Source organism: Camelus ferus, chromosome 2, assembly GCF_009834535.1.
Source record: "Camelus ferus isolate YT-003-E chromosome 2, BCGSAC_Cfer_1.0, whole genome shotgun sequence".
Lineage (NCBI taxonomy): Eukaryota > Metazoa > Chordata > Mammalia > Artiodactyla > Camelidae > Camelus > Camelus ferus.
In genome coordinates this window covers 88,848,923-88,865,863 of record NC_045697.1, presented here as the reverse complement: position 1 = coordinate 88,865,863, position 16,941 = coordinate 88,848,923, and the positions used below count along the sequence as shown (strand labels likewise).

General features: G+C 33.8%; 1 protein-coding gene across 1 annotated transcript in view; it reads right to left on the bottom strand.

The window, feature by feature from the left end:
- Window positions 1–16,941, bottom strand: part of FAT4 (FAT atypical cadherin 4) — a 156,678-nt gene that overhangs the window by 71,336 nt on the left and 68,401 nt on the right. The window contains 3 exon segments of the mRNA XM_032463083.1: window positions 5,608–5,958; window positions 7,306–7,567; window positions 14,209–14,340. Of these exon segments, the coding sequence (XP_032318974.1) occupies window positions 5,608–5,958; window positions 7,306–7,567; window positions 14,209–14,340 (745 nt within the window).

The window sequence follows — 16,941 nt, the reverse complement described above, 5'->3', positions numbered from 1 at the left end:
TGAGGCCGACACCAATTTTCAGAGAAGGGTAATAAAACTTTCTGATGTATGGCATTAGTCATGGATGCTTTAAGTCTGCTTTTACATTTCTTGTCAGAACCAATAAATACTTTTTAATTCCTATTAAGCATCTGGCTAATGGCCTTTGAGAAAATAATTCTCTGCAAAATTTTATTATGTACATTTACTGTGTTTAGTACTTTTTGAAGAAAATGTTAGCAGTAAAATTACACATGAAAGGATACAAATATAAAGGCTTCCCTTATTATTGGGCTATTTTTAGATTATAGTTTATCTGTTTTCCCAGGCACATATGTCATATTTTAATTTTAAAAAATCTTCTATAAATCCTCATTTCAGAAAACGATTGCAGAGATTTTTTTCTAACAAAGATGATGTGTAGAATAAACCACCCTATTGTTTTGGTAAAGAATTTAAAGGTAGTGGGTGGAGGGTATAGCTCAAGTGCTAGGGCACATGCTTAGCAGGCACAAGGTCCTGGGTTCAATCCCCAGTACCTCCTCTAAAAATAAATAAACCTAATTACTCCCTCCCTCCTAAATAAATAAGAATTTAAAGGTAAACAGCAGATAAGCAGTGCAAACAGATAGAAAAATATCTTCTGCCCCAGGATAGTGTTTCCTTCACTGGTCCATAATATCATGTATATTTTAATATTTTATCATAAAGATGTTGGGAAATTATGGAATATTATAAGAATTTCTAAAAAACATATTGTATATCTAGATAATCTATCCTTAATAAAGATGCTATCCTCTGGGCTCTTTTGTTGGGGAAAATCTATAGAGTAACATAAACTGTTCACAAATAGCTCCTAAATTTCTGAAGTTAATTTTAGCTATTCAGGTCAGAAAGGATGGTGACTCTTTGCCAAAAGTCTTCTAGCATAATTTGGTCACCCATTACCTCTTTTTTTCTTGAAAAATACTCTTTCTCATGATTCTGTGAATAAGTGAGTTAAATTTTGTCTTTTCTTGAAACTCATCACGTTCCTTATAAACGTAATTTTCAATTGAGTAGTAGGATTTCCTTTTCTACCAGGCAGAGCCTGCCTGTTCTTTTTTTAAAAAATGATAAAATTATTATTTTCCTGTGATTTGATAGTCTCTTATCTAATGTCCTTTGTCCATATGTTGATGTAGAGAAAAATATTTATGGAGATAACTTTCAGTCCCTGACTTATTCACAAAAATTTAAAGGATAAACAAGGACTGAGTTGAGCTTTGAAAAGGTAGGATTTTTCTCCTCACTAAGAGTTGTGGCTTTCAATCTTTGTAGTTTATTTAAGACTATTCACAAGAGAACAAAGCAGAAGTTATAAAGTTCAAAATACTTAGGACTCTGAGGATCAGGAAAAATATGAATAAATAAAGCTAATGGAGGCCACAGGTCAATTCACCAGCAGGAGATAAAGAGAATTTTAAGATCTGGCTAGAACAAGGTCAACAGCCTACTTTAACTCTTTGACTTAAAATTCCACAGGTTTGGAGCAAGAAAAGTTCCACCAACTGATGCAAAAAAAAAAGTTTTATCAACTGGTGCAATAGATGGATATATTACTTAGAGAAAGTAATTAGATTTTAAAATACATATTATATATTTAAATAGATATATCTATATAAATAGATATATTTAAAATAGGATTCCTCCCTAAGGAAATTTTATGCATTTTCCATGGCTAAATCTATCAGTAAATATTGAGGCATAAATGCAGATACAATTATTATTGAGAAAAAGTTATGAAGACATCTGGATAAAAATATTATTATAAACAACAAAGATATAAAATTTAGTTCTATGCAAGTATATGAAATCTTTCATGCCCAAGATCAAAAGAAATTAAAAACACTGACAAAACTACACTTAACTACAAAGTGATGGCCTAGCATTTCTACATAAATCAGCCAGAATGCAAGCAATTAAATCAAGGATCTGGACAACCTTGGTCCACTGTGTATGCTGCTTCCTGGTGTAAACAGTTAACTTGCAGAGGCAAAAAGAGAACATAAAACCAAGATTTTATAGCCTTGCTGTAAACAGCAGAACAGCCTATTTTTTAGGGAAAAAGTTTGATAGGATAGTTGAGTGGAGGAAATAATATATGTTAACTTTAATTAGAATTATGAAAAAGAGAAAAATTTGATTTTATATTCAAATTCATAATGACAAATATATCAGGTAATAACATTAAAGTGAACTGATGACAGCAATCGTTATCTTTGAGAAAATACACATAGAAATATAGTTATTTTTGCACAGAATATTGCAGCATCATCTAAGAAACAGCTTTCATCTCAGGAACTGAAACCTTACTGCTACAATTACAGGCCATGGAACCATCTATATTGGCCTTACTGTAAAGAAAAGGACTTTTCTTTCCTGTCAAGTCTAAGTGTCTCTGGGCATGCACTCTATGTCTAGAAAATACAGGTAGACGTATTGAAACTCAAAATTCTCCCTGAACCTTTATACTACCCTGAAAAATGGAGAGCTCAGGCTATTTTTTGTCTCTCTGCTCCTTGCATCAAATAGCCAAATCATAAATCAGTAAATATATTATTTTAACATTCTGTAGTTTATTCATAAGTATTGGGACTTGAATTTAGTAGGCTTTTATAGCCCACTAGATCTTTAAACTCAAAACAGTGCATTATTTCTAACCATTTGCGTTCAATGTTCTAAAAGTGGTTTAGTTACATGATTCTTTCTGGCAGTTTTATTGTGTGTGTGTGGTTGTGTTGGTTTCTTTTTTCCCCTCAGTCTTGAGAATAATTTAGTCCCAGGAAATATAGCACATAACTATGCGTATGTAGTTCTGTAATGAAATGTGTACATTTATTCACAATCCATAAATGCTAATTATTTCTATGATGAACTGGTACTTGTCAACTTATCATGCAGCTGTAACGCATGGAATGCTTGCAGATAGCATTAATGTTTATGAAGCAGTTCCAACAAGGTCTTCAGGTCACTAGAATATGAAACCCATTCACAGGTCAAATGATCTGCCTTGTGTACGTACCATATATAAGTAAATTTTTTCATCAATAATTAGAATTGCTTTCTTCTCAAAACACTCTATAACTCCCCAATATTTTGAAGAATATACAAATTCATTCCTAGGATAATGAAATAATTATCAAAGCCAGAGTATTTCTATGAAACTTTAATTTATAGTAGTTTGCCTCAATGTAACACTTTCTTAGTTGTATGCATGAAATCCTTGAGATTAATGCATATGCTACTTAATGTTGTGAACACAGTGAAATATAAATATTTGCTTTATTCTTATTAAGTGATTATATAATCTAAAATTTTAGTTAAACTCAGAGATTCTAGATACAGATAAAATGTTAAATTTATTTTCATATAAAATACCTTCATTGCAGATAACAATATTATCTCATCTAAAGACTCTTGATCAGAGATTAAAATGAACTTGTTAGTTAAAAAATGTCTAAATAACACTGTGAAATACATTCAGAACTATTTAGTGTAACTGAGTTGGCAATTTTAAACAAAGAAGGTTACCCTTATTCAGTCTTATCATTATCCTTGAAATTCAGAGAGAATAGAAACTGTGTCCTACATTTTAGGTCAAGGTACAGGAAATTACACTGATAAAACTATTCAAAACTGAAAACAATGGAAAAATGTTGCTTGAAATTTTTACATCAAACAATTAAAGGAAAAAAAATCCGTAAAAAGTAGCCTGAAGTCAATGGTTGATATATTTCTGTGCATATACGTGATTGAAATATTCCAGGAGGTTGCACAAAGTTTCTTATTTGCTATTTTCCCCGTTCTCTACATTTTAAGGTATAAAGATAAGTGAAATTTATTCTAGAGCTGCAAGTAATCTTGTGATACAATGGGCCCTCTCTAATATATAATAAGTAAATCACAAAGAAGCCTGGCAGATAATTCTTTACCACAGAAAAGTCAGGACCAGCCACATGGACAAATAAAATATATATATATCCAGGGATCAGGCAGACTAATTAAGTTTATAATAATAGAGAAATCAAGTTAAAGTAGAGATTAATCTCAGTTGTATATAAATGTCTAATTGGAGCCAATCTCAAAGCTGGACTCACGTACATGAAATAGATTATACAACATTCTTAGGCTAGGACTGGGTACACACTAAGTACAGTTGGCTCATCATATTTGCTGGTTCTGCATCCACAGATTCAACCAATGCAGATCAAAAATATTTGGGGAAAAAAAAGATTCCAGAAAGTTCCAAAATGCAAAACTTGAATTTCCCACGCACTAGCAACTATTTACATAGCATATACATTGTATTAAGTATTATAAGTGATCTAGAGATGATTTAAAGTAGACAGGAGGATGTTTTGAGTTATATGCAAATAGAACACCATTTTATATCAGGGACTTGAGCGTCTTAGATTTGGATATCAACAGGGGTCCTGGAACCAGTCCTCTGTAGTTACCAAGGGATGGCTATACTTGACAAATGTGTGTCCAATATTAACTGTGCTTAAATAAGAGTGGAAACTTTAAAATGCACTTAATAAACTCTAAAGAAATAATTTCTAATTTTGTGAATTGAAAGATACATAAAATATTGTGCTTTTTGCCTCTTGTATGTTTCTAAGTGGCAATTCTAGACAATCCTGGAAGGAAACTAAGTATAGAAACGGAAAGGTGTTCTGAGATTACACAAATCATTAAAGTCAGCAAGAACCAGGAAATTCTAAATTAAGGTTGATATGTCTATGTCGTGAGACATATCCTTGGGCTAGAGACTTACTTCCTCTTAAAATACTGTCTCTTGTTTCCTCAACTGAAAGAGCATTTCACTGCATCTAACAGAAGGGAAAACTAAGGTATTAACTTTCCGGTTTAGTTAAAGACTGATAATCTGTACAATGCTGTCTCTATGGTTGTATTATCTGATATGTGTATTTCCAAAATAGGTCTTAGAAGAAAGTCCAGGAGATTCATATTTTAAAATAAAGCTTGTCAAATGCTTTTGCAATAAATAAAAATAAAACACTAAAGTTTAGATTTAATGTAAAAAGCTCAACTTGATTATATAGCATAAGTTAAAAGAGATCTGAGACTGCCCTTTGAGTCAAAGCATGAAAGCTTATTAAGATACTATGAGCAGTTTTCAGTCAAAAGTACAAAACCAATTATGAATTCTTAAGTATTTTTTGAGACTCTGGTTTTTCTTTTACATCCAAATTTTATCCTTTTTATGTTAAAAGAATATGCATAAGCAAATATTTTTATTTATCTGACAAAATGTATCGAAAAGTCTATTTCATGACTTCTACATTACTAAACTGCAATAGTGTCACACATTTAGGGAGAAAAAAGGAAGATAAAGTTTAAAAGATGATAACAATGCATGCTGTGTAACTATTATAAATAAACATTTAACTAATAAAATACTTAATATTTTAATCCTCCATGGTTAAATTATAAACCTATTCCTTGACTTTGGACCTATATTTACAAAATGCAATTTTGTGACAGCTGCATACAGTAAATAAATACGATATAAATCTGATGCCATTTTAAATAAAGTTTAAGTATATAAAATAAAGTACATACCATCATCTGCGTCAGTAACATTAAACACAAGAACAGTAGATTCTAGAGGTAGATTCTCCATTAAAGATGTGCTATATGAATTCAAGCTGAAAATAGGTGGGTTATCATTTACATCTAGTATATTGAAATAAACCCTGATGGTAGTAAATTGTCCCCCACCGTCTTCAGCTCGAACCGTGAGGATATAATATTGTTGTGCTTCATAATCTAACATTCGAGTCAAATTAAAGACTCCAGTAACTGGATTCAGGAAAAAAATGCCATCTTCATCATCTTCATTCACAATATATGTAATTTCTCCATTCACACCAGAGTCATCATCTGTAGCTAAAATAGCTGCTACCAAAGAACCTATCAAAAAGAATAAATTCATAGTCTGAAATTAATAGGATAGAGTGAGTATTGCTAAGAGAATATATATGACACCAAAAAATTATTTGTATAGTTAAATATTTTAACTAGAGAATCAGTATGAAAGTATAATGAACACAACATTTTGTAGATTTCTACATTAACACTGATACCAATATTCCCAAATAGTAACAAAGTAGGTAGCATATTAGGTGTCCACTAGATCATATGTATGTTGCAGTGAAAATATTCTGAGGAATTAACATTACTTCTAACATTATTTTTCCATCTGGCACTACCAATTCATAAAAACATTGATGAGTTCAGTAAGCATATATTGGGGCCCATTGCTAATATCAGGAACTGGGGATTCCAAGCAGTAACCAAGACTTGTGCTGAGGGGCTACCACTTGACAGCTCATATGGCCATTGCTATAATTAGGCAAGACGTAAATGTGATGGGAATTTCATGGCGGACATACACAATTCATCTTGGGGAAAAGACTGCAGTGGGAAGTAGTCTTGTATAAATGTTTCATTCCTTTGTCAAATGAGTTTCTAAAATATATACCTTATTAAGCAAACTCATTCCAAATGTAATTCAGAATAAAATTTCAGTTTTAGATAAGAATCTCCAATAGTGGGGATGAAGCACCCACACAGGAAAAGCATGGATATTGAGCACTCAAACTCAACAGTCACAACATAATATGTTCAAGAAAGCAAGGTGATAATTCAGGAGTCCTGTTCTACTAACGTTCATCGAGCACCCGCTAATCCTCAGGCCCCACGTTAGCAAACTCATACATGTTTTCTAAATTACCCTTACTCTAATTCTAATAGGAATTGTTGTTTCCATTGTGCTAAGAAGGAATTGAAGCTGAGAAATGAATTCATTGCCTTGGTTCACATAGTTAAGTGTTAGAACCAGCATTCACAGCTTTTCATATGTTTTTCTTTGTTCTTTCTATATACAGTAGAATAATCATCACTAGAAATTAGAAATTAGACATTTTATAATAATTTCATCATTACAAATTTTTAAATTGGAACCTAGTATCAAAACAATGATTGCCAGATAAGTTAACAATGCATGGCACAAGTACTTTCAGAAACAGAAATACCTGTAATTAGTAATCAGATTAATGGCTACCCTCATTTGCTCTCAAAAGTCTAGAAATGTCCTTGGGAATTGTAGCAAAGTGGGTTAATTAAAACATTTAAAAATCCAGCATTTATACTAGCAGCATATGGTAAAATCTAATCACAATTTAAGAGCAGCCAAAACAGTCCGTAATTGTAGTCAAAGGTAATCCTGGCAAAATACACTGAAGGGCATGCACCTACCTGGGGTCGTGTCCTCTGGGATGTCAAAAGAGTACACAGGCCTGGAGAACCTGGGTGTGTGGTCGTTCACATCACTGACAGTGATATTTATTCTCATATCCGAGGACTGAAGACCATCATCTGCACGAACCAGCAAGGAATATTTGGAACGGCGTTCTCTGTCCAACCTCTTGGTAGCTATCAGATCTCCAGATTCGGGGTCAATGCGGAAGCTGTCATCTGCTCCGCTAATGATCGTGTATGTGACAAGAGCATTTGCACCCTACAAATAAAAGATCAGCATCTGAACTGCTAAAAAGAGACCTTTAAGACTTACTACTCCTTGTGCTGAATGGGTATTTGACATAGTGAGGCTTTGGAGCTTAATTTCATGTGATACCATAAGATTTCAAAACGTTAACAGGTCTGTGTAGTGTTTTACATAGTCTTTCGCCATTCACTCTGTTAACTAGTACAAGAAATCTCAACTTCATTATTTAGCTATGTATTTTTTAAATTATTTAAATGTGTACATGGAAAAGAGTAGAACTGTCACTGTGGAAATTACGACTGATGCTAATACTATCAACCACATAACCAGAGGTTGGCTAAAAGCTTGCTCTGGGCCAGGACCTGTGACAGCACACTCCGGGAGATACTATTTCACAGAGGAAGACACGGGGTTCTGAGATGCTAGTTAACCTTTGCAGAGTCACACTGTAAGCGTGAGTGTGGATTTTAAACCCCAGTCTGCCTGACTCTGAGCTCATGTTCCTTCTGATTCTGCATGAAGGTAATTAAATGAAGCATGCAGTAAGTGGAGGCTTGCCATAAGCACTGTAAGAACCAAGAAGAGAGAGGGATGATTTGGAACAGTTTGGCAGCGTGGAGAGTTTTAACATAGCACAAAGAAGAAAAGCTAAAATAGTAGGCTATGGGTACAGTTTGGAGAATCTCAACAAATCCGCTTGAATTCTATGGACAAGAAACCACCAATCTTTTTTAAAATTGGAAACAATTTTCTTTTGAGGTTCTTGACAGCATAGGATGGACTAGAGCGAGGAGAGGCCAGAGAAGGGAGACACTGAGTAGAGTTTGGCCCAAAGAGACTGGGGCTTCACCTCCTCAAGGTGAAACTCTATACAATCTGTGTTGTTTGCTGATTCCAAGTCCCTGTTCTGTAAAATGAAAGCAGCGATGCACTCAGGGGTTCTCTCAGACCTCTGAGCTGCAGCATGTAAAATCTGAAGTTTAAACTAGGAAGCTGGCAGAAGGTACGGAAAGGTTGAGGAAAACAGAACATTTATTAAGTGTTTATTAAGTGCCAAGCACCACTCTAAGGACATCACTTCATGGGCACTAACTGATTTAATATTTAAAGGTAATCCAGTTGGAGAAGTACTGTTATCTTCCCCATTTTCAAGATAGAGAAACTGAGACATAGAAATTTGAACCCTGCTGTCTTGCTCCAGAAGCGAGACTCTCAGTCATTATGTACCCAACATAATGCACAAAGCAAATTAGTAAGATCTGCTAGGTTACTGACAGAGAAATAACAATAACAATTGCTCTCATCTGTTTGACAATCCCATACAGTCTCATTTCCTTCTTTTAACAACTCTATGCAGTGGGAGCAGAAGTGAAAGAGAAGAAAAAAATTTAACTTCAAGTTACTTTGGGAATTAGGAGAGTACTCTTCTTGAAGACATCTCAGGATATGATCTGCTTTGATGCAGGAGAAATTAGGCAGTGAGATTTTACAATTGTATGTATCATATGTTAAGAGACTGAAGGATTGCTTCATGATTATGTGGCAATGGTTACAACCACAGAAATGACTGTTGGTCAGAGATTTGAGAAGGGGTTTGATTAAACTATCTGAAGGTCGATATATGTAGGTGATGACAGTTAAAGCCACAAGATTTGTTGAGGATCTAAATGAGAATAGATAGAGAAAGGAACAGTGTCATAAAGATTGAATAGCAATGTTTAGAGAGTGGGAAGAAGGGGCAGAGACAGGGACTGATGGAGGGAGAAGATGAGGGACCTAGAAGACCCAGAGGAACAGTCTGCCACCACGGTGAAAAGGAAGGCTTCAGGAAAGAGCTGATTTCAGCAAAGTGAAAAATAAAAAAGTTAAAGAGAATTAAAATTACAGCACCCATCTGGATTTGATGATGGGGAAAGCTAACTTTACAGTATTTTAAAATCTATTATAAACTTATATATATGAAATTATGAGCATTTTGATTTAGACATTTTAAATTATATATATTATAACTGAAATCTTAAGTTAAACATCACACACTGTACTGGTTGAGATCTGATGCTCTGGAGCCATATTTTTGGGCTTGAATCTCTGCTCCACTACTTATTATTTGTGTGTCACTGGGCCACTACTTAACCTCTATGAGCCTAAGTTTCCTTATCTGGACATTGGGGTTGGTAATGTTACCTACCACATAAGGCTGTTGTGAGGATTAAAGGTGTTAATACATGTAGTGAAATTAGAACATTCCTTGAGAAGTTTTAAGTGTACAACAATGCTAATTTTTATTTTTATTTCCATTTTTATTGTTTTCTTATAAAAGAAATATAATGGGTTAAGTATATTTGATGACTGAGATGTTTGCAAATAAATAATTTATATCAAAATATGGTTAGAACTGCTATATAGTCCAGGGAAAGTATTTTCTGATTTCTTATTATATTGAGTCTTGACACTGGGATATGTGGTATTGGAACTGTCAACTTCAAAAATTGTTTTTTGATTTAAATTATACTCACCTAAAACAAATATACTTTGAGAAATTTATTTATTAAAATATCTAGGCTAAGATCTCTTGAGAAGGTATTGTGGAGAACATAATTTAGGGGGTTTAGGACTTTAAAGCTGGCATACTAGGAAGTTACAGCACTCAAAGCTTCCATACATCTTTTCCATCATAGATTAAATATGTTTTATCTGCATAATCAAACACATAAGGGGATGACTTCCAGCAGTCAAAGGGAAAAACACTCTTTCAAAATTTCTGTCTAGTGGTATTTGTTATATTTTTGTACTGCATTCTCTAACCCAATCTGAAAATTTAGTAACAGGAATGCCTCTGAGCACATTTTAATTTAGTAACGGAACAGCTCAGTTTAACACACTGCACACGTTTACCCTGTATATTCAGGTGTACATGGAGTATCTAACAGATTTACTGTAATTCTATGGTTTAACAAAAACATTCAATAAGAATTTTAGACTTCTACTCTGACCACATTCTGTACTATTTATTCCATTTCACAAGGAATTCCATTATTCTGGTAAAACAGTCCAGGGAAAAACAGCTACACTCAATTCTGACCTATTAAAATGGTATTTGGAAATTAGGGGAAAGCCAAGAAACAGAAACATATTTCAAGCTATTACATAAGTGGTTTGCAATTTAGAAATGTCCTGTCTACAAAAAAGTGACTATAATAATTAATACTCCTAAACTTATGATAATTCTTCTGAACAGAAGCAAAGGCATCAGACTATGTTGATAAAACAAGTCTGTTCCTATTCAAAATCAGCTGATGTGGTGAACTGGTAGTTCTAGAGATGCCTGAAAATGCGTGGCCAAGAGGAATGATTTAATTAGGCCTTTTGAAAAGTCTGTTTATTTATTTAATCTCCAAAATATGCAGTATCCACAATACTATAAGAAACAAATATCGTCTTGCAGCTGCAGCACAGTGGAAATAATGCTGTTTAAAAATATTCTGCTCTCCTGAGATACCACAGAGACAAAAGCACGTGAAAGGAATTCTAAAAGTAAATAGCTATAAATTGCAAGTGCGTTTTACAACCTTAAACAGTATTTTCAAAAACAAGTATGGTACCATGAAACAAAGCTCGAGTCTCCTAGCCCATTACAAGCATAATAATTCTGTTTATCAAAGGAAACAAGAGACTGTCAAAGTCACGTGCATCTGAGAGATGTGTATCTTGATCCAACACGTTTCAAATGATATTTAAATTACGTTCAACATGTACATGTTGCTTTTTAAAACAGATTCCTTTACCCAGGCATTCTTCTCCAGCGCCCTACTAGAGTTTCTCTGACAAACTAGTATTTCTGTGCTCGATTTCATAATTAAGGAAAAGCATATAAACTAAAGAATATATGGACATAACTTGCTGATGACCTATATAATCTTAGTGTTTTAAAGAAGTCTATTAATCTTTCAAAATCAATCCACTATATAGTTGTGTGACAATTTAATGCTGGCCACAAAGTTAAAGAAACCTCTTGCATTTCAGTATTGATTCCTACTCAAAACTAGATGAAGAAAGAAAACAGAGCCATGATTTGGTAAGAGAGAAAACATTTCAAATATACATGCCGATTTTCAAATTCAATTAAGAGGTAAGGAGCTGAGAAGAGAGTAGAAGATAGACGTTTTACCTGAAAGCATTAATAGTAATTTATTGCAAGCTACGCAGAAAAGGAAACAGCCAATAATTCTGAATGCCATAGGAAGCCTAGGTATCCACTGTGTTTGGCATACAGCCAAAGAAATGTTGGTTCCTCAGGTCAGGAGCTGAAATTGTCAGTGGTCATTAAAATGCTACTAAAAAATTTAAGAGAAAATGTATTCAAGAAAGAAAACAACCTCATGAGCTTAATCTTTAAAAAATAATGGTCCAAAAGCAGTCTCACAAAAATGTCCTTCTTTCCTTTAAAGTGGTAGGTGAAATTTCCTCCCTTCCATCCTCTTCTACCTTTTTCCCCTTCCACCTCCACTCCCCTGGCCCGCACACAGGTCTTATAAAATACTCTGTGGTAGTTTTTATGCCTTCAGGCAGAGTAACAGCCTGCACAAATTGTCAACATCCCTACCTCCCTCTGAACTGCAAACAACCCTCCCTCCTTTACCCTGGTCTGTTCAGCTTTCTAGCCTTACTTGTTTCTGCTTCTTTAACTCCCCACCCTGTCTCACCCCAAGGGTACTTCTCACATATCCTAGCTATCATCACCTTATGTTCAGTACCTAAAAAAAACAAAAACACTAGAATGCCTAAGCGGTAATACCAGAAATGGTTACTTACATTTTTTTAAACTTAAAAAAAAAAAAGAATCTCAATAGAAATAAAGCAAAGTACCATAAAACCCTGTTGATGTAAATACCTAGAGACATAAGGACCTTCTCAGCCGTCTTCAAATCTCATCCTAAATATAAACATATCTCAAAAGATGAACTTCAAGACAAGCAAGTGTGTGCAAGCATACATACACACCCAGAAAAGTCAGACAGAGAAAAATAAACATGCAGGCAGGATTGCATTTGTATTAACCCTTATTTGTCATATCTTGAAAAGAAAATGTAAGAAGGAAAATAAAATTATAACAGTGCCAACATGATAGTATTAAAAGGGTTGACTGTTGGCATCTCTTTCAAATAATCGGTTCTTAAGAGAACAGTGTATCTCATTATAACATATATATCATGATTAACATGATTATTGCTTCATGCCTTGAAAAAGTCACCTGAAATAAATGCAGTTTATGTGTTCTATTCCTACAGAGAGTATAGCCAATAGAGCAGTCATTACAATTGCAATTATTTGATGTATCATTTACGTGAGCTTATAGAAATTGCATGAGCTTTTTTTTGCTGTTGTTATTTTGCTAAATGAGATATAATTAAATTTTATGAATTGAGCTATCCAAAATATATTATCAGTGATGAGTTTTAAGAAAATGAAGCATTTACTAAATTTTAGCTGATGATATCTCATTTTTCTCAATAATAATAGAAATATGCAGCAACATAACTCTTTTAATGGTAGCTGGGACTGGGAACAAACTTTATATGAAATTGAGTAGAAGGTAAAAACTTAACACATCATTTTTTTCCAGTAGAAAACTACAGTTATCTAAATGCCTACACTTTATTTTGTTTCCTTTTCCTTAGTTAGATTTTGGCAAAATATATAGATGACTAAGTCATTACATTTCTATACTTGCTGTTAGAATTAGTCTGTTATTGAATTATATACCTTTTTAAAGTTAAAAAAATAGGCCAAAAATCAAGTTTTTAGATACTTCTGGAGCTTAACTGAGGGTAAGGAAATTAAATAATCTGTTTGGGGCTTAGCTTAAAGAGAAAGGGCAGAAGGGGTGTATAGGATCATTATTCCTCTGTCTGAAATTCTAGAACATTAATTAAACCTTTTATCCATCAAGAAGGAGAAAACAATTGATGCTGTTTTTTTATGGGAAAATGTAAATTACGAATTATCCAATTTCCATGCCATTTGGAGCATGAAGATAGCATAGCTAAACTTAAAATATTAATATAGAAGATAGTATTCTAAATTGTGCCCCAAATTTCACATTCATCCTAGGAAAGAATTTCTGTTTATTAATGGAATTGAAAAATCATTAGCTTCCTAGATAATTTCCTTAAAATACATAAGGCTATTATTGAGATATATATTTACATATATATACATATGCAAATTAAATGAAAAGTTGTAAGATAGTCTTAAATTTTTAAATTTTAAATAATTTGCTTTTCCAATTACAAATAAAATAAAAATAAATTCTTAGCAGCTACCAGCATATGAGAGTGATACATGCATACAAAATAAGCTATATCTGTAAATAGTTTTTATTATTTGAGAACTTAAAATAATTTGGCTAAGAAATCTAAAATGCAGCCAGCAATTAACTGAGTTGTGAATTGCTGTTCAAAGGAAAATTACCTTTAGATAGTCTCCCATCTTAGCATTCTTATATCACATTTCAACAATTAATGATCTTTGGAAAAAAGCACACAATGCTTAACCTTTGTTATTGGGTAATAAAAGTTGTCAACACACAGTAGAAATTCGATAGGTCACTGAAATACTAAGTTTCAAAAATTCAGGGCCAGGCTGTGCGCTACCTCATCAGCATCCATGGCTGTCAGCTGCATGATCTTGGAGCCGTCGCCGATGTTCTCCTCCACAGTGAGGTCCAGCGTGTCCGTCGGAAACACTGGTGGATTGTCATTGATATCCTGAAGCGTTATTTCTACCTGCAAGGAGAGAAAGAAACAATGCATGAACGTTGCATATGTCTGCAAGGTACCCATTAAATTGTGTACCCAGGATCCACTCAACTAGGCCTTCCAAAAGGAATCAGAAACTTTATATATAACATCCAAAACAGAAAATGCCCTAAAGAAAGGTGAGAAATACTTACAGGAAAATATGAAATCCAAATAAAGATCACTTGCCTTGTTGATAGTAACTGATTTTACATGACCACCTTGGAGTTTATATTAGAATAGACTGTGGACCAACCGTCATTTTAGTCCCCAGATTTGTGCACCAGTGAAAAACTGGTCAGACTTAAAGACTATCTGTCATTCAACCATTAAATGTTGTCTGACACACAGATGAGGTAGTGTCAAATTTCTTCCTGAAATGTTTACATGTTGGCAACTGATACCAGGGAAAACAAAGAAGTTCACATTTTGTTTTAAGAAACACTCAGCATTTTCCCCTTTAAAGTCAACTCTCAACCTTTGAGGGGAGGAAAATACACACACACACACACACATCTTTTCTTTCTGTTTCCACTCCTATCAACACTTCTTAATGTGACTAAAGCTAAACAATCATTCCATTCAAATGTAGTGTTTATATAGATTGCAAATATTAACAACTTTGTTTGAAAGATCCTAGTCAGGGTTATTTGTTTCCCTAACTGAAAAAAAAAATTGTTTAGAAAGAACAATTTGTGAAGTTTAAATAATAACTTCAAACCATGTGTTTTCTCTTTTGAGCTAGGTGCTAAAAGCTGAATATCTGATAAGAAAAGGGGAGACAGCTGCTAATAAAACTGGAAGTTTCCCCAGTTGAGTCACAAAATTAAGTCATGGAGAAAAAACCATCCATCCATTTAGCTTGGATATAACCAGGACATTTTTCTCCTAGGATGAAATGTCATCTTTTATAGTTATACTGTAAAAATGCCATCAGATCTAAGAGTGATGAGGATGAATATTAGGAGAGAGCAAAAGAATTCTGGTTCCTTCTTTTCCAGGAAGCAGGCAGGGTTGGGTGGAGTGGAGAGGGAAGTAATGGGTAGGACTGTCATTACTCTCTGGCAAGGAATGTGTGGGAAATATATGAGAGCCAGACTAAGAAAAGGATGAACCATTGATAAAAAGAAAACCCCAGGAAACAATGTACAAAATTAAGTACTAAACAATTATTATAGTTCCACTATTTAATAGGACGGTTTTGATCACAGCAAATGGCTCAAGTTAGTCTAGGGAATGGTTAAGACTGACTCAGTAGTTAGAAATCTGCTAACTACTAACATTCTCTGCACCACTTCCTTTAGAAAAGATCCACAATAGCTACAACTGCATCCTATAAAGAGCATCTCCAACTTTCTTGCAAGGCTGTAAATAACATGAGCTTTTCAAATTCGAAAGACCACAGTTCAGATTCTGTCTCTGCAACTTATTAAATATGGAAACTTGAGCACTTAATTTCTCTGAGCCTGTCTCCTCATCTTAAAATTGGGATAATAACATGTATCTTAGACCATTTTATGAAGATGAAACCTTGATGATGCCAGCAAAGTGCTTAGCACAGAGGAAAGTATTTAATAAAAAGTTGATTTTGGTTTTCAAGCTGTCATGACAGACCTAGGCAGTTCCTTAGATCCAGGGAGAAACTTTGAGGAAAGGAACTCAATAAATTAGAATTCTAAGTCATATAACCTAGACTCAACCAACACAAGTCACTGCTCGTCTCTGGTATGTATTAAATATGTACTAAACTTTCATGTAGGAAAATACATACCTATGAATGTATTTCAAAAGGCTAAAAACTGTGGATTTAAGAATCAAGAACTCTTGAGATCTCATCTGATGGTCACCCAAGAATATAATCATTAATGTTATTCAGAAAATAGAAATTATCTTCCCATTATTATGTGTGAATTTTCATACTTGTGTGCATAGTCCTTAAACTACAGTAGAAAAATAAATGAGTAAGAGATAACTGATCTGAATACCTTCTAATGCAATCAGGACTTTTTAGCTTAATAGAATTTTTTAGATTTCTAAATTGTCTTTTATCCATAATTTCATGACTTGGTCTAGTTGGAAACCAACATGCCAACATTCTGTGTGCTTGTGTTTGTTTGTAAGTGTGTGAGAAAGAGAGAGAGAAGAGAGAGGGAGAGAAAGAAGCTTTGTAAATGCATTTCTGAGAGAATATGCATATATAAGTGTGTGTTTATATAAGTATGTAATGAATATGTGTTTGCAAGGAAGAACACTAAATTGAGAGTAAGGAGAATCGAGATTGGCACTAACTAAACATGACATCAAAGATGCATCAGGACACAGTACACACACCAGAAACATGTTGGGTATAAGGGTGTAATAGAAAGACTCTTCATTATAGATGATGAGTGCATGAACTGAGCAAGCCCCTGCTATATTTTAATAGTTAAAACAAAAAAACTAACATGCATGTGCCGACTATGTTTTATGTTACATGTATGTGTACATACACACACACACACACACACACACACACACACACATATACATATAAAATCCTCAAAAGAGTCTTTTGGGGCAAGTACTATTATCTTTCCATTAGAGAAATGA